Raw genomic sequence first — 23,975 nt, 5'->3', positions numbered from 1 at the left:
GTGAAAACACACAGTATTTATCTTTCTCTGTCATGTAGCATAATATCCCAAGGTCCATCCGTGTTGTCACAAACGGCAAAATTTCCTCATTTTTTGTAGTTGATATTCCATTATTTATATATTGTATGTACACACATACTACAAAAAAAGAAAACTGCTGGCTGATATCCCTGATTAGTATAAATGGAAAATTCTCAAGAAAATACTAGCAGACTGAATTCAACAGCACATTAAAAGGATTATACAACATGATCATGTGGGTTTTATCCATCAGATGCAAAGACGATTCAACATATACAAATCAATAAAAGTGACACATCACATTAACAGAATGAAAGATAAAGACTATATATGATTGTTTCAATAGATGTAGATAAAGCATTTGACAAAATTCAACTTCTTCTCATGATAAAAACGCTCAACAGATTTGGTATGGAAGGAACACACCTCAACATAGTAAAGGCCATATACGACAAACCCACAGCTAATATCACGATCAATATCGTGATATATCATATATCATATATATCATATCGATATATCATATATATCATATATATCATATCGATATATCGAAAACTTTCCTGCTAAGATCAGGAACAAGACAAGAGTACTCACTCTTGCCACTTTTGCTTAACATAGTACTGGACATCTTAGCCAAAGAAATTAGGAAAGAAAAATAGGTATCCAAATTAGAAAGAAAGTAGTAAAACTGTCTCTGTTTGCAGATGACATAATCACATACAGACAAAACTCTAAAGACTCTACCAAAAGACTGTCAGAACTAATTACTGAATTTGGTAAAACTGTAGGTTACAAAATCAACACACAGAAATCAGTTGCATTTCTGTACACTAGCAATGAATTATCGGAAAAATAAATTTAAAAACTCCATTTACAATAGCATCAAAAATAATAAAAATACTTAGGAATAAATACATTCAAAGAGGTGAAGGATTTGTATACTGAAAATTACAATACGATGATGAAAGAAATTGAAGAAGACACAAATAAGTGAAGGGTATCTCATAAACCAGAAAAACTAGTATTTTAAAATGTCCATACTACCAACGCCATTAATAGATTCAATATAATCCTTATCAAATTTCCAATGTCACTTTTCAAAGAAATAGAAAAAACAATCCTAAAATTCATATGGAACCAGAAAAGAACCTGAATAGTCAAAGCATTCCTGAAAAAGAACAAAGGTGGAGATTTCACAATTCCAGATTTCAAAATTCATTAAGAAACAATAGTAATCAAAACAGTATGGTACTGGCACAAAAACAAACACATAGACCATTGGAATAGAATCAAGAACCTAGAAATATCCCATGCATATATGGTCAACTAATATTTGACAAAGAAGCCAAGAATACTCAATGAGGAACTGATAATCTCTTCAATCAATTGCTCTAAGAAAACTAGATATTCATATGCAAAAGAATGAAATTTCCTATCTTACACTACTCACAAAAATGAACTCTAACAAATTAAAGATTTCAATTTAAATTCTTAAACTATAAAACTACTAGAAGTAAACATAGGGAAAAGCTATTTGATATTGGCCTTGGTAATGCTTTTTTCAATATGATACCAAAAGTACAAGCAACAAAAGCAAAAATAAACAAGTAGTGGGACTACATCAAACTAGAAAGCTTCTGCACAGCAAAATAAACAATCAGTAAAATGAAAAGCCAACCTACAAAATGGGAAAAAATATCTGCAATCCATTTATCTGAAAAGGGGTCAATATCCAAAATATATAATAAGCTCTTTTAACTCAATAGCAACAACAAAATCCAACTAAAAAATGGTCAGAGCAATTGAATAGAGATTTTTCCAAAGACATGCAAATGGCCAATGGGTTCATAAAAAGATGTTCAACGCCAGTAATCATCAGGGAAATGCAAGTCAAAACTACAATGAGATATCACCTCAAACCTGTTAGAATGGCTATTATAGGGAGGAGTTCCCATGAAGATGGCAATATAGCAAGAGCCTGAACTCACCTCCTCCACAGAACACACTAAATTACACCTATTCACACAACGATTCCTCCTGAAGAACTGAAGACCAACTGAACAGCTTCTGAACAACCAAAGATAGAGAATGACAAAAAAGAACAGCAAGACAGACAAAGACATGGAAACAAAGGGAACTCCCACACCTGATCCTGTACACAGCACTGGAGAGGGATAGTTCTGAGGAACTGGGAACAGATTTGTCTTTCCTTAGGCACAGAAAAAAAAGCCACAGTTTAAAAGAGCAACTAGTATATAAAAGAGACAACACTGGACCAAATGGAGGAGGAGCTTTGGGAAGCTCTCCAGGTCAGAGGAACTAGAGGATAACACAGTTTACAGTCCTTCTCCACCTTAAAAGCCTAGATAGAATCAGGGTCTGGATACCATAACTGGTGGGTCCAGTCATCACAGCAAGCTTACGACCTCAGTAAGCCCAGGGTCTGCAAGCCCATGCCAGCCCCCAGTGTGCCGGGGCACAGAAAAAAGAGCCAAGGTTTAAAAGGGAAGGAACTGCAGGAATGCTCCCTCCCCTTCACCTTGAAAGCCTAGCGGAGAACACGGTCCAGCCCAAGGTCAGCTTGCAAGCTTAGCCAGTCCCAGGAACTACAATCCCAAGGTCCACAAGCCCACACCAGTCCCTGTGGTACTAGAGCACAGAAAATAAACCAGGAATTTTCTTTGGTTGTTTTAGTTCTTTTGTTTTTATTTTTCAATAATTGTTTTTTTTTTTATTGTTTTTTTATTTGTCTTTTTTTTATTTGTCTTTTTTTTTATTTGTCTTGTTTTTATTTTTGCCCCTTTGGGTTTTTTCTTTTTTTTTTTAAACATTTATTTATTTTTGAGAGACAAAGAGAGACAAAGCACAAGCAGGGGAGGGACAGAGAGAGAGGGAGACACAGAATCTGAAGAAGACTCCAGGCTCTGAGCTGTCAGCACAGAGCCCGATGCAGGACTCAAAACAACGAACCTTGAACCTTGAGATCATGACCTGAGCTGAAGTTGGATGCTTAACCAGCTGAGCCACCCAGGTGCCCCATTTTGTTTTTTTTTTCTTTTCTTTTTTCTTCTTTTCCTTTCTTCCTTTTTTCCTTTCTTTTCTCTTCTCTTTTTTCCTTTTTTATTTTACTTTTATTTTATTATTATTTTCTTCTCTCTGTAAAAAGCCACAGTTTAAAAGAGCAACTGGCATTTACAGCCACAGCTCCAAGCAGACAGCAAAAGTCGCCAAGCACACAGTCTGCACAGGGGACACCATATACAAGAGCGACCATTCCTTCAAGTTTAGGAGGAGTAGCTATTCCACCTAGAAACAAATCCAGAAAGTCAAGAAAATGGGGAAACAGAAATATGCTCCAGAAGAAAGAACAAGAAAACAACTCAGAAAAATAACTAAATGAAAAGAGATAAGCAATATGCCTGATAAAGAGTTTAAATTAATAATCATAAAGTACTCACTGGGATGGACCAAAGAGTGAAGAAGTCAGTGAAACATTCAATAACGAGATAGAAAATATATATAAAAAAATAACCAATCAGGACTGAAGACTACAAGAACAGAAATAAAAAACATACTAGAGGGAATCAACAGTAGATGAGAGGGTGTCGAAGAACATAACAGTGACCTGGAAGGCAGGGTAATAAAAAGCACACAAGCTGAACAGTAAAATGAGAAAAGAATTTTTTAAAAATGAGGATAGATTAAGGGATCTCTTGGATAACCTCAAGTGGGCAAACATTTGCATTATAGTGGTCCCAGAAGATAAAGAGAAGGAGAAAAACATAGAAAACTTATTTGAAGAAATAATAACTGAAAAGTCCCCCAACCTAGGGAAAGAAATAGACTTCCAAGTCCAAGAAGCACAGAGTTCCAAACAAGATGAACCCAAGGAGGTCCATACCACAGCACATAATAATTAAAATGTCAAAGGTTAGGGGTGCCTGGGTGGCTCAGTCAGTTAAGCATCTGACTTTGGCTCAGTTCATGATCTCACAGTTCAAGAGTTCAAACCCCAGTCAGGCTCTGTGCTGACAGCTAAGAGCTTAGAGCCTTCTTCAGGTTCTGTGTCTCCCTCACTCTCTGCCCCTCTTCTGCTGTTCTCTTTCTCTCAAAAATAAATAAACATAAAAAAAATTTCTAAATAATAATAAAATGTCAAAGGTTAAAGATAAAGAGAAGATAAAAGCAGCAAGAAGAAACAAAAAGTTTACCTGTAAGAAAAAAACCTATAAGGCTTTCAGGTGATTATTCAGCAGAAATTTTGCAGGTCTGAAGGGAGTAGCATAATATATTCAAAGTGCTGAAAGTAAAAACCTACAACCAAGAATACTCTATACCGACAAACTTATCATTCAGATTTAAAGGAAAGATAAAGATTTTCCTAGACGAACAAAAGATAAAGGAGTTTGTGACCACTAAACCATCCTTACAAGAAATGTTAAAGGGATTTAAGTGGAAAACAAATGGCCACAGTTAGACATAAGAAAATTATTAATAAAAAGATGTAAACTATGACAACATATGTATAAAATGTGGAGGAGGGAGTAAAAAGGGACAAGTGAAGGGGAAAAGAAAAAGAAAGCAATGTTTTTTCTTTTTCTTTTTTTTTTAATGTGTTTGAACTTAAATGACCATCAAATTTATATAGACTACTATGTACTTTGGATGTTACATATGAAGCCCATGGTAACTGCAAACCCAAAACCTATGATAGATACACAAAAAATAAAGAGGTAGAATGGCTATTATAAAAAAGACAGGAGATATCAAGTGTTGGTAAAGCTATAGGGAAAAGGGAACCCTTGTCCACTATTGATAAGAATGTAAATTTGTGCAGCCACTAGGGAAACAGTATGGAGGTTGCTCAAAAAATTAAAAATAGAACTACCATATGATCCAATCCCACTTCTGGGCATATATCCAAAGGAAATGAAATCAGGACCTTGAAGAGCTATCTTCACTCCCTTATTCCTTGCAGCATTAGTAACAATAGCCAAGATATAGAAACAACCTAGGGGCCCATCAATGGAATAATGGATAAGAAAATGTGATGTATATATATTTCCATATATATAATGGGATATTATTCAGTCATTAAAAAAGGAACTTCAGGATGCTTGGGTGGCTCAGTCAGTTGTGTCCAACTCTTTATTTCAGCTCAGGTCATGATCTTATGGTTTGTGGGATCGTGCCCCACATTGGGCTCTGTGCTGACAATGTGGAGCCTGCTTGGGATTCTTTCTCTCCCTCTCTCTCTGTCCCTGCCCCTCCCCCTCTCAAAATAAATAAATAAACTTTAAAAAAAAAAGGGAAATTCTGCCATTTGCAACAACACGGATGGACCTTGAGGGCATTATGCTAAGTAAACGAAATAAATAAGTCAGACAGAGAAAGATAAATACTGTATAATCTCACTTATACATGGAATCTTAAAAACAACAACAACTCATAGATACAGAAAAGAGATTGCTGGTTGCCAGAGGCAAGGATTGGGTGATGGATGAAATGGGTGATGATGGTCAAAGGTTACAAAATTCCATTATAAAATAAATAAGTCCTGGGGATGTAATACAGCATAGTCACTGTGGTTAAAATACTGTATTGTATATTTACAAGCTGAAAAAAAAATTTTTTTAAATTGGGAGCACCTGGGTGGCTCAGTCAGTTGAGCATCTGACTTCAGCTCAGGTCATGATCTCACAGTTTGCGGATTCAAGCCCTGCATTGGGCTCTATGCAGACAGCTTAGAGCCTGGAGCCTGCTTTGGATTCTGTGTCTCCCTCTCTCTCTGCCCATCCCCTGCTTGCACTCTGTCTCCCTCTCTCTTTCTCAAAATAATAAATAAACATTAAAAAAATGTTTAAGTTGCTAAGAGTAGATCTTAAAAGTTCTCATCACATGTAAAAAATGTATCACTGTGTTAACTAGACTTGATGTGGTGATCATTTTGCAATACATACTGTTATTGAATTACAATGCTATGTACTTGAAACTAATATAATGTTATATGTCAATTATATGCCAATAAAGAAATCCTAAGGATAGTGTGATTGTACAGAGATATAAAACAGAGGAATCAAAAGGTCAGTAAGAAGAGAGAATGTCAGAAATGACATAGTAAGCAGGCTAATGTTACGCAAGTTAAAAGCAAGTTACAAGCAAGTAACATGGAGGGTCAAGAAAGATTTCTAAGATTTCAGACAGAAAAACAGAAGCTGAAGCTAGATGTCAACGCCACTGAGGGTAAGCACCAGCCACTCCAGGGGCACCGGGGTGGCTGAGTCAGGTAAGCATCCAATTCTTGGTTTTAGTGAGCTCAGGTCATGATCCCCCAGGTTGTGAGATCAAGCTCCACTGTGGGTTCTGCGTGGACAGCATGGAGCCTGCTTGGGATTCTCGCTCTCCCTCTCTCTCTGCTCTCCCCCAATTGTGCTTTCTCTCTTTATCAAAATAAATAAATTAACTAAAAACAAAAACAAAAACAAAAACAAAAACCCAGCCACTCCAAAAGGCCTGTGCATTCTTCGTGCAGAGGAAAGTACATTGCATTTAGTAAGAGGCGGTGTGGGTTTAACTTCTAGCTCTGCCATTTATCACTTTCTGACCTTTGTTTTTTTTCACACATAAAATAAGGATAATATCTGTCTCACCTTCCTTCTCTCAGGATATTGTGAAGCTTGAGGCCAGACTGGACTAGTGTTCATGAAAATGCTTTAAAACTGTGAGCCCAGTGCAAATGTAGGTCAATATTATAATGGCTTGACTTATAATATATCAAGTAAAGTCAAATTATGAACATGAGATACTTCCAAAAGCTGTTGAAAACCTTAAATTGGGACCACCAACCACAATTTTACAGGGGCTACCAAATACACACTCAAATCCAAACTTTTAATCAATTCTGAATGAATCAACTCACTATACTATTTCAGGAAAGCAAACAAAAAAAGCATCAATAGTGATTATTACTAGAAATATAAGCATTTCTTTTGAATAGTAAAAACCAAAAATGATCATACCTTTAATTGAGGAAATGGTGTGCTGAAACATTTTTGGATACTTTCAAATGATGCAGATTTTTTTAGGAAAAGAAACTGAAATAATCAAATGACAAATATGCATTGACTATAGATACTATTTGGTAAAGTACAATATCATATGACAATTGAATAATTATAAATGCTTAGGTAAATTAATTAAATGCAGAAATGCTAATTAAAATACACATTCTGAGTGACTTTGAAGTCACTAATTTCACAGAGAGGAACAGAACTGAAAATCCATCAGTTAATTTAGAAAAGTGTATAAATAATGGAAACTCTTATTTTTTTAAATTCAACAATACAACAAATACTTACCAAAGCTTTCTGGTTGGTGCAAGGGGCACAAGTGTGTATAAATGTGCCGTAAATATGCTGAGCCATTGATCCCCTCGGCACTGAGGCTGCACTAGTAGGACCTGAAGCAGCTCTGTCCCCTGAACAGTCACCTCTTATCATGAGCAACCTCAACCTTTTACTCCACAGGAGCATACAAATATCATCACTTACTGTGAGAGCTATTATATTGTAAGAGTTGGGAAATACTACTATACTAGATAGTGTAGAAAGTACAAAAAAAAAATGACATGTTCCATATCCTCAACCAATGTAATGGTAGAAACAGAAAGAAAAGAAAACTGTAATCCAAAGCAGCTGTGGCCCTGACTTCAGATGGTATGAATGAATCTGGTGTAAAGAGAACACAAGATAGGCAGAGTCAGTTCTGAAGGGGACGGGACCTGGATATACTGGCGGGAAGAGGTAGTGCGGGCTGGCCTGTGAAAGGTGGCAACATTCCCATAGACTGAGCTGGAGTTGAGACTATCCCAGGCCAAGGGAACAGCCTAAACAAGCACAGAGAATGCAGCAGGGGCATGGGGGAGTCACCAAGGACTCTGGTGCAGGCAGACCACATAAAAGCAGAAACATAATGGGAGGTAAGCTAGAAAGTCTGGTTGAGGCCAGGTTATGAGCCTTAATGAAGCACTCTGACTTTATTTGTTAGGTGGAGTTACTCAGTTTGAGACATGAGTGACATAATCCTACTTGTTTTAAGAATATAGCAGGTGGAGCACCTGGGTGGCTCAGTCGGTCAAGTGTCCATCTTTAGCTCGGGTCATGATTTCATGGTTCATTGGTTCAAGTCCCGCTGTTGGGCTCTGTGCTAACAGCTCGGAGCCTGGAGCCTGCTACAGATTCTGTGTCTCCCTTTCTCTCTGCCCCTCCCCTGCTCATGCTCTGTATATCTCCCTCTCAAAAATAAATACACATGTAAAAATTAAAAAAAGAAAGAATAAAGTAGAAGGCAGTAGGAGCATGGAGGAAGAAGCAGCTACTAAAACTGGGAATAGCTGACAGGCAGGTGTACATAGTGCTACTAAAATAGTCTAGAAAGTGCACGTGGCACTCCAAACTAGAAGGTGACGTTCATTGGTTCAATTATTCTTTATGTGATGGTCACTGCTCTAGGTGATATGGATAAAAGAGTGAAGAAGAGTGCTATGACCCCAGGCTGGTGAAGAATAAAATGATCAAACATACATATGGACAAATATTTAGTAAGTGCTATAAGGAAAATAGCAAAAAAGTGATCTATATTAACATATCCCCTCCAAAAAAAAAAAAAAAAAAAAAAAGAAGTATTACCTAACTGTATGGGGGATAAAGGAGGAGTCATAGACATATCTTTAGCCTAGTTAACTGACCAGAACAGGATTTGATTTGTCCCAAGGCACCAAGACTTTCCACTATGTGCCATTCAGCATCCCAAGATATTATCAAGGGGAGCAGAGGGCTGAAGGCACTAATGAAAGAAAAATAAAACTGTTTCTTGTTTGTCCCCCATAAAGTGCAGGACATTTATTAAACCAGTTATGTATAGTTTATACCTTTCTTCTTTTCTTAGTTTCTCTCAATCATTGTCTCTTTTCTGTCCAATTATGTATATTATTTAATTAGTTTACTTGTATACACTACAGTGATAACAAAGCCATAAGCATGAGTCTAATCACCATTTAGAGAATTCAGTTTTACTGTTTCATGGCCATAACCAATGCCCCCATTTGGTCAAAACATTCACAAACATGTTTCTTTAATCATTTAAGACCTAGGCAAGAAGTGATTAATGAGTGTAAGACTGGAAATTTTCAAAGCTTTAAGAAAATTCATAGCAGACATTCTGCTATTGATCAGTAAATAACATCTTCTGAGTGTCACAAAGACAACACATTTGAAAAAGAAAGTGTGTCCTCAGCAAAGACACCAGTAATGAGTGTTCTGAGGCATTTCCCAGACTAAGGAAGCACCAACAAATAATTTCCAAAACTACTAGAAATTATAGCTGAGCTGTAGGCAGATAAAGCAACCAACCCACAATTTAAAATAAAAATCACACATACCCTAGAACTTCTGCTATGCCGATTTAAAGCGACACTTTCCTTGCTTTCAGATGAAAATTTCTCAATTAAAATTTTGCTTGCTTGAACACTCTGTTATAAAAAGATAACAGTTTTAAGTTATATAGTGGAGTACTTTAAAAAGCCTTTGATTACTGTTATGTCATAATACAACATTATTACCAAATGTGTGGAAAAGGTAGAAGTACAGAAAACGTTTACCACAGACATATTAGAAGTCCAGCTACAGCCATAATATTTGGCCAAAACCCACAATTTGGCTTCTGTGTTGGCCATTGGCCAAATAGATTCTTTTACTTTACTTCTGGCAGTACTAATCTCAGGAGCAATCAATGATACTGTGATCCCATAGGTTAGCATTGAATCTATTTAATATGCCAATATCAGAATTGTGAATAAGACATATTATTTGGATTTACTGTCAATATATGACTATTCTCTGTCAGATACAAGTAAGCATTCTAAATTTTTATTGGAATGGAAAGCTCCTTAAATGCTTTACAATTCAAACTCTTTCCACCAACTAAGTTATATATGTATGCTTATTGTTGTAAGGTTAAATTATTATTAAGTGTGTTATTCTTCTATATTATAATCAGTGATTTGGATATATAGAAACAACTAGAAGATCTAAGTTTGACAGCCTGGTGTAGTCATGATGAGTTAAATCATACTGCTACTTTGCTGAAATTTTTAGGTCTCAAACAATTAACATTTCAAAATCAAACGATATGTATTCAATAGGAAATTAAGCTTTTAAAAGTACCAGGAAATTATCACTGAGAATGGAACAGATATGGAGGCGGCTATGGATAATTTAGGAACTACCAGCATTGATTTTTATTTATCTTCTAGTGTATTTTTATAACACAGCTATAGCACAGTATAAGCTAAGAGAATTACTAAACATAGCAGAAGGCTACCTGGGGTCACCATTACTCTTCAAAGACAAACTACGTGATATACAAGGAACTATTGGAACTATTGGAACTATTTTGTCATATGCTTACACAAAATATGATGGAATAGCAGCTATTATATATTTAAGAAAATTCTTTTAACAATAACAAAAGACAAAAACCATAATACTGTATTTTACAGATATCAAAACAGCAAAACTTACTAATAATAAATGGTTGCTTTTTAAAAAGAGAACATGGTTCAAATATTGGAACCTGACAAGATATTGGCCAAACCAATGTGTCTTGAGAGAGCAAGTATTGCTTATATGATACCTGATGTAACTCTAGAGTTATTGCTCTACTCCAGAGGTATTGCTAAAACTTGTATGCATTCAATAATAGCTGGGATGCAGATAGAAATGGAAACAGTTTTGCTATCTGAAAAGTCAATTATGACTCTGCTTCTAATTATGGCAGGCTAGGTAATTCTGCTGAGGAAAACTAAGAAAGCTACTTGTAGTATGAAAAACACAATCTTCAAAGCATCAAAAAGCTAACATGATGATGAACAGATACTGGGCCAAAATCTAAGAAAAGGCAAGAACCTGGAAAAGTAAGCCCAGTATTCAAGATGCTTTTGTTATGATACTTGCCAAAGCAGCTGCAAGTCTGAGTTACAGATTGACGAATTCTTGGGGTAAGGGTGATAGCAATTGAAGCCCAGAACTTACCTAAGTTATGGAACTTGATTTATTTATAGATTATTTATTTATTTATACACAAATGTAATACACTTTATAATATTGTACATATACAAAATATACAAGTATCCAAGGCTACAGGAGATGCTACATGCTCAGATTTAAAGTGAAAAGAAGCATGGGTGCCCGGCGGGCTCAGTCAGTAGAGAATGTGACTCTTGATCTCAGGGTCCCGAGTTCAGACCTCACATTGGGCATGGAGCCTACTAAAATAAAATAAAATAAAATAAAATAAAATAAAATAAAATAAAATAAAATAAAATAAAAGTTTTAAACCTCTTTTTTAAAAAAGAATGGTAGTAAGTAACCTTTGTGTAGACTTTCAGCCTCAGTTCCATCACAAGGGTGGTCAAATAAATTCAAGCCTCAACTTTAGACTAAAACTATTTCTGAGGACTAACTTCTGACAAGAAGTTTCTCTGGAGAAAAGAAATGCCATTGTTATTCTCAAACGTTTCCTAAAAATAACGTTTTAAATACAATAATAAACATTTAAAGATAGGTACACAAAGAAATAAAACACTAGAACATAACAGATTTGGGGAAAAAAATAAATATTCTAAAAAGAAAAACACAAAACCGAATTTAAAAATACAGTAAACAAATTTAACAGTATCTTAGACACAACTGAAGAAAGAATTTATGAACTTGAACTATAAGATAGACCAGAAGGGAAATTACCCGGAATCCAGCATCAAGAGGAAAAAAAAAAAAAAAAAGCTAATACGTATGATTAAAATCCCAGAAAATTTAAGAAAGAATGGACAGAGGCAACATTTGAAGAAGTCATAACTAAAAATTCTCCATAGTTGATGAAAGACATCAAAGTATGCATTCAAAAATCCCAGAGATTCCAAAGCATAAATAAAAAGAAATCTGCCCCTAGACACACCATATTGAAAATAGGGGGGAAAAAAGAGAAAAACTTAAAAGTAGCTACTTTGGGAGGAAGCAAGGAGTTGATCATCCTCAAAAAATTCACATTTAAGACCCATTTCTCAACAGCAATAGTGGATGCCAGAAACTAGTAGAACATCATTAGTGTACTAAAAGAATATATCTGCAAAGTACATCATACCCAAGTATAATCTCTCTCAAGAATGAGCTAATATAAAGACATTTCAAACAAAGAAAAAACAAGATTTTCACCAACTATGGAACTCCCACTTGCCTTAAAGCAAATTCTAAAGGATATATTTTAGGCAAAAGGTAGAATGATGCCAGACAGAAAGATCTGAGATACTAGAGAGAGAAAAAAAAAAGAAAGGAAGGAAGGAAGGAAGGAAGGAAGGAAGGAAGGAAGGAAGGAAGGAAGGAAGAAAGAAAGAAAAGGAAAGAAAAGAAAGAAAGGAAAAAAGAAAAGAAGAGAGAGATAATTATATTTTATAAAATATTAATAACAATGTTTTGAGGGTTTTAGAAGATAAATATCTAATAATATATCAAAGTAAAAACATACTAAGTCAAAAGGGGGTAAATGGAATTGAAAGGTTTTAAAGTCACTGAATTTTCCTGGAAGAATATAAAGAGTATAAAGGTATTGATCAACATCAGATTTTGATAAGTTAAAGATGTCTGTCGAGGGAAATCACCATAAGAATAAGAAACAGTACACTTACTTCCAAAATAGGGATGATAAAACACAATTTTTTGAAATAGAAAAAGTAAAAATAAAACCAGAATATATTATATCCAGACCACTGACTTTTTTAAAAAAAAATTAACAACAAAAAGATAAATTTAGGAAAAGGAATAAAAGAAGAAATAAAGGCAGAGTCAATAAAAAACACAAAGTATATGGTAGGATAAAACAAAAAATATCAGTAATCATAATATATATATAAACATGTTAAATACACCTTTAAAAAGTAGGGCACACAGACCTTTGTATCTAAATACCATTTCCCATTCAAAGGAACAAGGATTCTTTGAACAAAGGTCTGATTCCAGTTGCGATGTATGGAAAGTGTCCTAGGCCATCTTTTTGTGTCGGAAAGTCCTCCTGGATCCTTTTTCTTCTACACATTGGTGTGAACACCACCAGCACTGATTTGCTTTTGGACCACCTCTCTAACAGGTTACTTCATCATCACCAGTTGTAACCAGTCCTGGTTACAAACCAATCTTGCTACAATTCTTACTTCTGTTCCAACAATTCTGCCTACTCTCAATTCCTTCTATTCACATTTTCTAAATACAAAGACAGAAAAATACATGCCCCTCCTTTATAAACACAGAGTTTGTGTTTGTACTCATTACAGTATATTGCAGTAATATTACATAGTATTCCTATTACCCCCCAGCTGTGTTAGTTCAGTTAGAAGCAGAAACGACCAGTGGAAGACACAGAGAGAGGGAGCAGTAAGAAGCCTTCAGACCATGATGCAGTCTGACACCTGTGAAAGAGGAAGAGAGAGGAAGGAGTGAGTAGCAAGAGCCTTAGATCACAGAGCAGTTCTGAGCCAGGCAGATGGAAAGTTCTGGAGCCAACGCTTCCTGTGAAAACAACCCTCCATCAAGCAGGAATAGGGTCAACATTAGCAAACCCCTTGTGTTCGTTCAGCCACTGGCTAGGAGCAGCCCAGAGGAAAAATGGCCTTGGTGCAAATGCCCTGATGGATCTACAGGACAGCAGCTGGAGGCCGGTGGTCGTGTATGCTTATGTCAATGGATTCTCTTGAAGGAGATGTAAGCATCACATTTTCATGGATGCCATGCCTATTTTTGCAAATTAATATTTACCAATATTTTACATTAAGGCAATCTTTTGTATCCTTTATGTTATGAACTTTCTTGTTTTAGCTCATCACATATTTCCCCCAAAAATATTATCTTCTGAAATAAATTAAAAGTTTAGACTACACTTAAGGAAATGCAAATATACACATCAATCTTCCAAGATTTAAATTATACATATACTTTGACCAGGAATTCCAAATAGAAAAATTTACAAAGATATATGTGCAAGTGTGGTTTGTAGGGAAGGGGTTGTCTTTGTTTTGGTTTTTGGTTTTTGTGTTTTGTTTTTGTTTTTGCTTTTGTTTTTTTGATGCAGCCTCAGCTGAGATCCTCACTCAAACAACATGACAGATCTTGAGCCAGAACCTTCCAGTTAGGCCAGAAACAGTGGATTCCAGACCCTCAGAAACTGTGTGAGATAGTAATAGTTTGTCGTTTTAAGCTGCTACATTTTGGGATAATTTGATCTGCAGCAACGGATAATTAATATGCCCTTCTAAACTGGGTTAGTAGCTATCAGCACCAGAAAGAGGTAGGGAAAATGGTAAGGGAACAAATGGGAAAGGAGGGATATTTTTTTGAATGAAGACAGAATTAGTACCTTTCTCTTTGGGCTCATAGGAAGGTCAAATGAAATAATACAGGAGAGGTGCCTGGCACAGTGTCTGGCTCATAGTAAATACTCAATAAATGAGAATCAACAGAAGCAGGTTTTAAGCAAAATAATCAAGATGAAGAATATAGATTATGTGATTCCACACACGGAAAAAACATTAATTTGCATATATCTGCATTACATAAATGAAAATGAACGTGTTTGAAAGGATACACACAATGTAGTTTATAACTGTTAACTTCAGAGAGAAGAGATCCAGGAAAGAACAGCATTCAAGGTGGGGAGTGATCTTTTTGCCATACACAGCTGTATCATTTGACTTTTTTCTGCACGAAATTATTCATCCACTATCGTGCAAGTTCTTAAATAATTTTAATTGGCCTTGTTACTCAGAACAGCAAAAAACAATAATATTGCTAAAGGAAACAATGGTGGTTTAACAAAAAAAAAACAAGATAGAAGATTTTTAAGACAGAAACCACAGATTAACAACAATAATAATACCAATAAGACCAAATTAACCATATGCTACTTACGTGGTTCGTCTGAAACAAAGTAAAAATTAAAAAAAAAAAAAAAACAAGGATTAAAATGAAAATACTCCTGAATACAAACAGAAAAGAACACAGGGATGGCCATATTACAGTAGAATTCCAGCATTAAAAAAGCCAAAGTAGACCATTTAAAATTGATGAGACAGAATTCATAAGAAAGGTAAAACATTGCTAAATTCATAATAAAGATAAAACAGCTTCTAATTACAAAAAGTAAATAAAAACTACTGGTAACACATGAAGAAATAGATTAAAACAACTGAACTAAAAAATCCTCAACAGTGTTTTTTAAATCAAGTAAAAGAAATATGCCACAGAAGAATGGACTAATATAACAATATAACAGCTATATCTATTGTTAACTGAGCACTGACTTTTCATTAGGCAATATGCTACAACCTCTCATTAAATTCTCAGAACACCCACTTTACATACAAAAAAAAAAACAAAAAAAAAAACAAAAAACAAACAAACAAACAAAAAACGAGACTTGTGGAAACTAAAGATTATCCAGGAAGTGTGTGGGATTCAAATCCAAGATGGATTGGAAAGCCTGTGCTCTGCTTAGTGCTGCCACAAAATGGTCACAACTTAGAATACCATTGAATTAATAGACAATATTGGGATATGTAGGATACCACCAAGCAAATACCAATAAATTCCAAGACACTGATATTCTAAAGAATATATTTTATTATGTTAATAAGGATAAAGAATAAAATCAAAATAATGCCAAGTCAGAACAGTTCTAAAAACACTTTCCCACATAAATCATGTATCAAAAACAAAATGAAAATGGCAATACAAATTATTTAGAAAATAAATGAACACACTATAAATAAAAATTTATGAAATGAGATCAAAATCTTACATAGAAGAAAATTCATGAAGTACTTATACTACTTAAAAGGAAGAAAGATAAAGATATTCATTCAATTGTAAATCAACACAAGAAATTTAAAAAATGCCCAAATAGAAATGTCAACCTTCTATAGAAAGCAAGAAGCCAACAACCAAAAAATTTTCAAAAATAGAAGTATATGAAGAAAATACTTCTGAATATAAAAATTCAGAGCAGCAAAAATTGAATTAATCTGGAAGTGTTTTCAGTCAAAGGTGATAGGTTGAACTTATTTTTCTGACTTACAGGCCAGAAAAATCTAACAGCTAGGGGATCCTATACTATAAACCTTGCTAAAAAAAAAAAAAATTAAAGGTATGATTTGATACTGGTGTGAGTATAGTAATTTGAGAAGTAGAGACTAAAGCATTTGTAATTGAAAACAAATGAGAAAAGATAAAATAAACTCATTTAAAAAATATTTTTTAGAAAGAAAAAATTCTCAAAAATATGATCAGGAATGGGAAAGAAAGTGATGCAACATTAGAAATAAAGATTAACCATTAGAAATGGTTAAGCAGAGGAGTGCCTGGGTGGCTCAGTCGGTTGAGCAACCGACTTCGGCTCAGGTCATGATCTCATGGTCTGTGAGTTCGAGCCCCACGTTGGGCTCTGTGCTGACAGCTCAGAGCCTGGAGCCTGCTTCAGATTCTGTGTCTCCCTCTCTCTCTGCCCCTCCCCTGCTCATGCTCTGTCTCTGTCTCTCTCTCTCTCTCTGTCTCTCTCTCTGTCAAAAATAAACAAACATTTAAAAAATTTTTAAAAAAAAAGAAAGAAAGAAACGGTTAAGCGTCCTATTTGATTTTGGCTCAGGTTATGATCTCACAGCCATGAGCTCTGTGCTGGGTGTGAAGCCTTCTTGGGATTCTCTGTCTCTTCTCCCTCTCTGCTCCCTCTCTCCTTGTGTCTCTCAAAATAAATAAACATTTTAAAAAAAGAAATAAAGATTAACCCTGAAGAGACAGCATATTCATACGCCACATATAATTTATACATCTCAATCAAACAGATGGCTTTCTGTAAGAATGAAATGACTCAAGAAAAAATACTTATCATTGAACAACCCAAGAACAAGGAACCCTTGTGCACTATTGGAGTGTATGCAAACTGGTGCAGTCACTATGGAAAACAGTATGGAGGTTTCTCAAAAAACTAAAAAGAGAGGCATGCCTGGCTGGCTCAGTTGGTATAGCAGAAAACGCTTGATCTTGGCATAGTGAGTTTGAGCCCCCAATGGGTGTAGACATTACTTTTAAAAAATTGAAAACAGAATTACAATATGATCCAGTAATTCCACTACTGGACTTAAGAATATGAAAACACTAATTCAGAAAAATATATGAACCTCTATGTTTAGTGCAGAATTATCTACAATAGCCAATTTACAGAAAAAGCCCAAGTGTCCATTGACAGATGGATAAAGAAGAGGTGGTATATATATACAATGGAATATTACATAGCCATAAAAAAGAACAAAATCTCGCCACTTCCAACAACAAGAATGGAGCTACAGAGCATAATGCTAAGTGAAATAAGTCAGTCAAAGAAAGACAAATACCATGTTCTTCCACTCATATGTACAATTTAAGAAATAAAACAAACAAAGGGAAAAAGAGAGAGAGAAACCAAGAAACAGACTCTTAGCCATAGAGAACAAACTGATGGTTACTAGAGGGGAGGTACGTGGGGGGATGGGTGAAATAGGTGATGGGGATTAAAGAGTACACTTATCATAATGAGCACTGGGTAATGTACAGAATTGTTAAATCACTATATTTTACACTTGAAACTAATAAAACCCTGTGTGTTAACTATACTGGAATTAAAATAAAAAATAAATTAAAATGAATAAAAAAAAGTGAACAACCCAAAAATTAGAAAAGAAAAACTTCTCTGTTTTCAATGACTTAAGCACACATTTATTCCAATATTCTTTTATACATGTTTGTAAACACATCTTAATTAAGGAAGGTGTTACTTGAAAGCAATTATATTCAGTGTAGTTTCAATGAGATAATAAGCATAGGACTTTTCTTTTTTTTAAAGTTTTTATTTAAATTCCAGTTAGTTAATACACAGTATAATATTATAGAAAAGAAAAAATTCTAATTGTCAAACAATTACTTTCCCAAATGGTTCAGATGTTTCCACTGAGTTCTTCCAAATTTTCTAGATTATTTTATGCTATATCAGTTTCAGAATATTTTTTAAAAAATGAAATCCTACCCAATTAACTTCATGAAGCAAGAATAAACCTGATGGGAAAATGCAACAAAGAAAAAGACATTTCATACATATTTCACCATGAGTATACATTAAAAATAAAGTATTGCCTTACAGAATTCAACATAATATTTAACCAAGTAATCTAAAACATGTAAAGATGTTTCAATATTAACATTCAGAATAGATCCAATATGAATGCAATTCCTTCCCTGTCTTGGTTGCAGGGAAGCTAAGTGGTAAACTGATTATTCTATTTCATGCAACATCATGTGTGGACAGAATTTTTTATTTAATTTTACCTCTATTACACAAGAAGGGTAATATACCCTTCTTATGCTCTCCCTATGATTTTTTCAATTTTTTGTTTTATCATGATCTGAGTTTTAGTAAGCTGCCCCAAATACCATGCAAATAAAATAATCCTAAGTACTATTAAAAATTTAAGCACAGGGGCGCCTGGGTGGCTCAGTCAGTTAAGCCTCTGACTTCAGCTCAGGTCATCTCACGGTTTGAGAGTTTGAGCCCTGCATTGCACTGTCTGCTGTCAGCACAGAACCAGCCTCAGGTCTTCTGTCTCCCTCTCTCTGTGTCCCTCCCCAGCCTGCACTCTCTCTCTCAAAAATAAATAAACATTAAAAAAAAGCAGAATAATCTTATTGACTGGCTAGAGTGACATGGATAAGTACAACACTATAAGACCATCCAATCAGTCTTAACTATGGCAACAGTTGTCTGACGATTTACATAGCAACTGTCCAGTAAAATTTAATGTCATAATCAATTATACAATTTAATTATTAAACAACCAAAAAAAGAGAGAAAAGTCATTCAGTGTGTTACCTCATATTTTGGATATAGAATTTCCTTCATAACAGATACTGGAACAGAGAATTTGGGTGAAGTTGGATTCCAAAACGACTTCGTACATCCTGGATAAGCAGACACCTTTGGAAATAAAATGAAAGGTTAGTGAAAACCAGCAAATGATCTCTAGTGTAAAGACCCAAACTTCTGTCAAATATGTTCCTGGTTGCCCAGATAGTGAGTTGATTGGTTCCATAACCACTGAACGTCTGGGAAAGGCAACTTTTCACACCCACCAGATTAGCAGAAATGTAGAGTTGGCAATTCCAACAAATGTCAACGATGTGGGGAAACTAGTAGAACCACAATGGAGACAAACCAGCCGTTTCTAGTAAAATAGAAAATGTACATGCCACATGACCCAGCAATTTCACTTCCCACTGTATACTCTAAGAAAATTCTTACACATGTGCATGAAGAGACATGTACAGGGATGTTCATGCAGCATATGAAATAGCAAAAAAGAAAACCCAATCTAAATGTCCATTAATAGAAAAACAAATTAATAAAATATGGCATATTCACATAACTAACACTATAAGGCCATTCAAGCCCAAAAATTATAAACCACAGATGGATCTTAGGAGCACAGTATTGACAGCAAAATAAGCATCTTTTAGAAAGTGTCATTTACGTAAAAGTCTCTAGACCACACAGAACTATAGTATTTATTATTTAGTATCACACATATATCTAATAAAGTATAAAATCATGAACTAGAAAGACTGCAATTATAACAGTAACTGCTGTTGGGTTAGGAGGAAGAGAAATGAAATTAGAAAGAAGTACAAAATGACTTATTATTTTTTTAATTTATTTTATTTAAAAAAATATGAAACAAGTACGACAAAAAGTTAAAACAAATTCTTGCTAAAGTGTCACCAGTTGTATGTTAGTTTGGTTTCTATATTTGTTTGTTTATTCAAACTTTTTCAAAATAAAACTGAATCAGGCATAGGTGAATTTTTAGGGAGGTGAAACTATCCTGCATGATACTGGAAATGTGGCTATACAACATGATGCATTTGTCAAAACCCACTGAACTTTAGAGCACAAACAGTGAACCTTTGTGTACAGAAATTTTAAAAAAATTATTTAGGGGGGAGCATGGGTGGCTCAGTCAATTAAGCACCTGACTCTTGATTTCAGCTCAGGTCATGATCTCATGGTTCGTGGGATTGAGCTCCAATTTGGGCTTTGTGCTAAGTGTGGAACCTGCTTAGGATTCTCTCTCTCTCTCTCTCTCTCTCTCTCTCTCTCTCTCTCTCTCTCTCTCAAAAAAAAAAAAGTAAAGGTAAGAAAAGAGGAAAGGAAAGGAAAGGAAAGGAAAGGAAAGGAAAGGAAAGGAAAGGAAAGGAAAGGGGAAAAGAAAAGAAAAAAAAAGAAAGAAAAGAAAAAAATAATTTAGGAAATCAAGGGGAATCCCAGGATGGAATGCAGAATATAACAAAAAAACAATCTAACTGTATTATAAATGTATGAAACGACCTCACTGAAGGGGGTTGGGAAAAAAGTTGCTGACCTTAGTAACTTTGGAAATGAGTACAGTTTATAAAAATAAAGACAAAATAAATTGTATATAACACTACTTAAGTTGATGAAGTTGTATCCGCCAGGAATATGGGATAATAATTCTAATACGTCTACACTGAAGTTGAACAGTTAAGTGAATGGATGGAAGATGGTAGCAGCCAGGGTTGTCACTGTTGGTTGGGAGTTTAAAGAAAAGCAAGGGGGGAGGTTAGAACGATCACGTAATAGATTCAAGTTGGAGACATCAGTATGACCCCATGTTTAGCTTAATTTAGACACAGGTTACATACAGACATATTTATAGGAGTTAGTACATATTTCCTTACTGTGTCAGCTAAGAAGGCCTGGAAGCAATAATGCCCCAGTAGCAACAAGCTACACCTAATGTCTAGCTGTTGGTTTCTAATTACGTTCTGCAATAAAGGGAATTAGGGCTTCTTGTTGAAATGGCTGTTTCTTGGGGTGCCTGGGTGGCTTAGCTGGTTAAGCATCTGACACTTGATTTTGGCTCAGGTCATGATATCGCAGTTTGTGAGATCGAGGCCTACACTGGGCTCTGCACAGATAGCACCAAGCCTGTTTGGGATTCTCTCTCTCCCTCTTTCTCTGCCTCTCCCTCTCTTGTGCTTTCTTGCTTTCTCACTTTCTCTCTCTCTCTCTCTCTCTCAAAAATAAATAAATAAACATTAAAAAAAAAAAAAGAAATGGCTGATTCTGTGGTCTGGGACAGGAAATATATAAGATGAGCCTTTTTAAAAAGTGTTGGGGCTTTTGGGTGGCTCAGTTGGTTGAGTGTCCGACTTCAGCTCAGGTCATGATCTCGCGGTCTGTGAGTTTGAGCCCCATGTCAGACTCTGTGCTGACAGCTCAGAGCCTGGGGCCTGCTTCAGATTCTGTGTCTCCCTCTCTCTCTGCCCCTCTCCCGTTCATGCTGTGTGTGTTTCTCTCTGTCAAAAATAAATAAACACTAAAAACAAATGTTTTAAGTGTTATAAAAAAATCCCACGGTAATGGGGGATGGTATTGAAGGGACATAGGAGCCAACTGAAGGAACTCTCAATAACCAATGCTCAAAATGTTTTAGCAAAATATTAATATTAATAATAATAATAAAGTAGTATTGGAGTATAACTCAAAGTGCAACATAAATATCCATGACTCATACTATATAAATAATTGAATGAATAAATAAATGAGAAGAAAAGACAAATCTGCACAAATACAAATTAATTTTTTTTTTTATACTCTGGCCTCCAGGAGATAGAACACAACTCCACATTCGTAAAGTGTGAGCTGAACATAAGTGACTTCCTCCCAAAGAGTATGGTATGAAAGTGGGGGAAAAGAGAAACTATACAATGAAGAAACTTGACAAACACTACCTCAGATGATTAAGACTAACATCAACAGTCATAACACATGTTGATAATACGTACCTTTGATATGATGTAATCAAAATGGTGCTTTCCCTTGGTTGTCTTCCTTCCAAAATCACACCAGGCAAATCCCAATGGGGGCACATTCTACAAAATACCTGACTACTACTCCCCCAAAATCTTAGAAACTGCCACAGCCAAGAGCAAACTAACAAATATGACAACTAAATATATTGAGGTATCCTAGATGGGATCCTGGAACAGAAAATTAACATTACATAAAAACTAAAAAAGTCTGAATAAAACATGGGCCTTAGTTAATAACAACGTATAAATACTAGTTCATGGAACTGTAAGCTGTATTAGTTTGCTGACGCTGCCCTAACAAATTACCACTGGTGGTTTAAAGTAACAGAAATGTGTTCTCTCACTGTTCTGGAGACTAGAAGTCCAAAATCAAGGTGTGGGTATTTTCCAGGCTCCCTTGGAAGGCTCTCGGGAAGAATCCTTCCTTGCCTCTTCCGAACTTCTGGTGGTTGCCATCAGTCCCGGGCATTTCTTAGCTTGCAGATGCATCCTTCCAATCTCTACCTCTACTGTCAAATGGCCTTCCTGTGTGTCTGTGTGGTCAAAGGCATTTTCCTCTTATAACGACCCTGTCCTATTGGATTTAGGGCCCACCCTAAGTCCAGAATTCACCCCAAGATTCTGAATTATATTTGCAAAGATCCTATTTCCAAATAAGGTCACATTCACAGGTATTGTGGGTTAGGCCTTGGACATATTTCTTTGGGGCCACTATTAACCCACTATTATCGTATTAATAATGGGGGAAACAGGATGTGCAATATGTGGGAAACCTCCATACCGTCTTTGCAATTTTTCTGTACTCTGAAACAATTCTACAAAATAAAGTTTATTATAAATAAAAAAAATATTAAATCAAACAAAAAAATTTATCTCAAAAAATAGTTGGAGGCATAAAAATTAATCATTCATGACAAAACCTTGAAGAAAATGTGGTAAGATTTTTAAAAATAAATAGCTGTTTGAATGCATGGTATTATTGGTGATTATGTTTTCTTTAATGTTTCCATTGACTTTTAATAATACTTAATTGGACTATTCATTTTCCCAAAGAAGATTTTTCACCAGAAAAATGACCTCAAATAACGTTAGAGCATCAACTTGCAAGCATCACTGCAGCATTGACTATGAAACCTTAATAGTGATATCTCCTAGAGGGTGGGTGTTACACAGACCTTTTAGAATAATATACAAAGACCCAAACACAGTACATAAAGATCCACAATTATAAGGTGACAGTGAGTCTTGACCACTTTATTTCCAGTCAGATATACTTCAACTACTCCATATACTTGATTGCATTTCCTATACCAACCTAGTAGAGAAAAGCAGGTTTTGCGGGTGCCAGGTTAATTTGTCCACGGTAGGAATTCGAAATTAAGTTTCTATCTCACTCATCCTCTGTTTTGCTGGGCACATTATGTCACTTTATGCTGTACATACCTACAACCAGGAAGTCCTTGCTAAAAGATGAATAAAATCTTCCAAAATCATCTGACAACTCTTCTTCCAAAGATCAACTAGAAATTAAGAAGATTTCAGGCATTCAAATGATAGGATACATACAATACAGTAATTCCTTCTGTGTAGTAGATAGACTTCCAGCAGCTTAAGCATCCAGAATAAAATTATTCCCCTAGAAGTAAGCAAGATATGACACTCAAAGAGGGAAGAGAGGAAAATCTATCACCAAGCAACAGCACTTTGCTATTAAGGAAAAGCACAGGTGCACCTTCAGGAGAGAATTTATCAAATTAAACTGGTAAAGAAACACTCATCATGGTAAACTGATTTCCCCTGCAATGCTCAGAACTTTCTAAGAGAAGAACTAGGAAAATAGTTAGAAATGACAGGGTTGGTGGCTGCTAGTACTCAACAGGAAGACAGGGATTGCACAGCAAAGTAAATTACTATTAAGCAACCAGGCTGATATAG

The 23,975-nt window shown here is 35.3% G+C and overlaps 1 protein-coding gene across 9 annotated transcripts in view; it reads right to left on the bottom strand.

Annotated features, from left to right (window-relative positions):
- The window catches only part of TTC6 (tetratricopeptide repeat domain 6), a 220,311-nt gene that overhangs the window by 75,656 nt on the left and 120,680 nt on the right, over positions 1 to 23,975 (bottom strand). For 6 of the 9 annotated variants that reach the window (XM_045059830.1, XM_045059826.1, XM_045059825.1 and 3 more), the window contains 3 exons: positions 19,021 to 19,125; positions 9,464 to 9,553; positions 7,044 to 7,118 (listed from right to left, as the gene is read on the bottom strand). In XM_045059830.1, the coding sequence (XP_044915765.1) occupies positions 7,044 to 7,118; positions 9,464 to 9,553; positions 19,021 to 19,125 (270 nt within the window). The other 3 variants (XM_045059832.1, XM_045059831.1, XM_045059833.1) reach the window with 3 other exon arrangements.

Source organism: Felis catus, chromosome B3, assembly GCF_018350175.1.
Source record: "Felis catus isolate Fca126 chromosome B3, F.catus_Fca126_mat1.0, whole genome shotgun sequence".
NCBI lineage: Eukaryota > Metazoa > Chordata > Mammalia > Carnivora > Felidae > Felis > Felis catus.
Note: the sequence above shows the minus strand (reverse complement) of the source record. Positions and strands in the feature narration are given on the sequence as shown.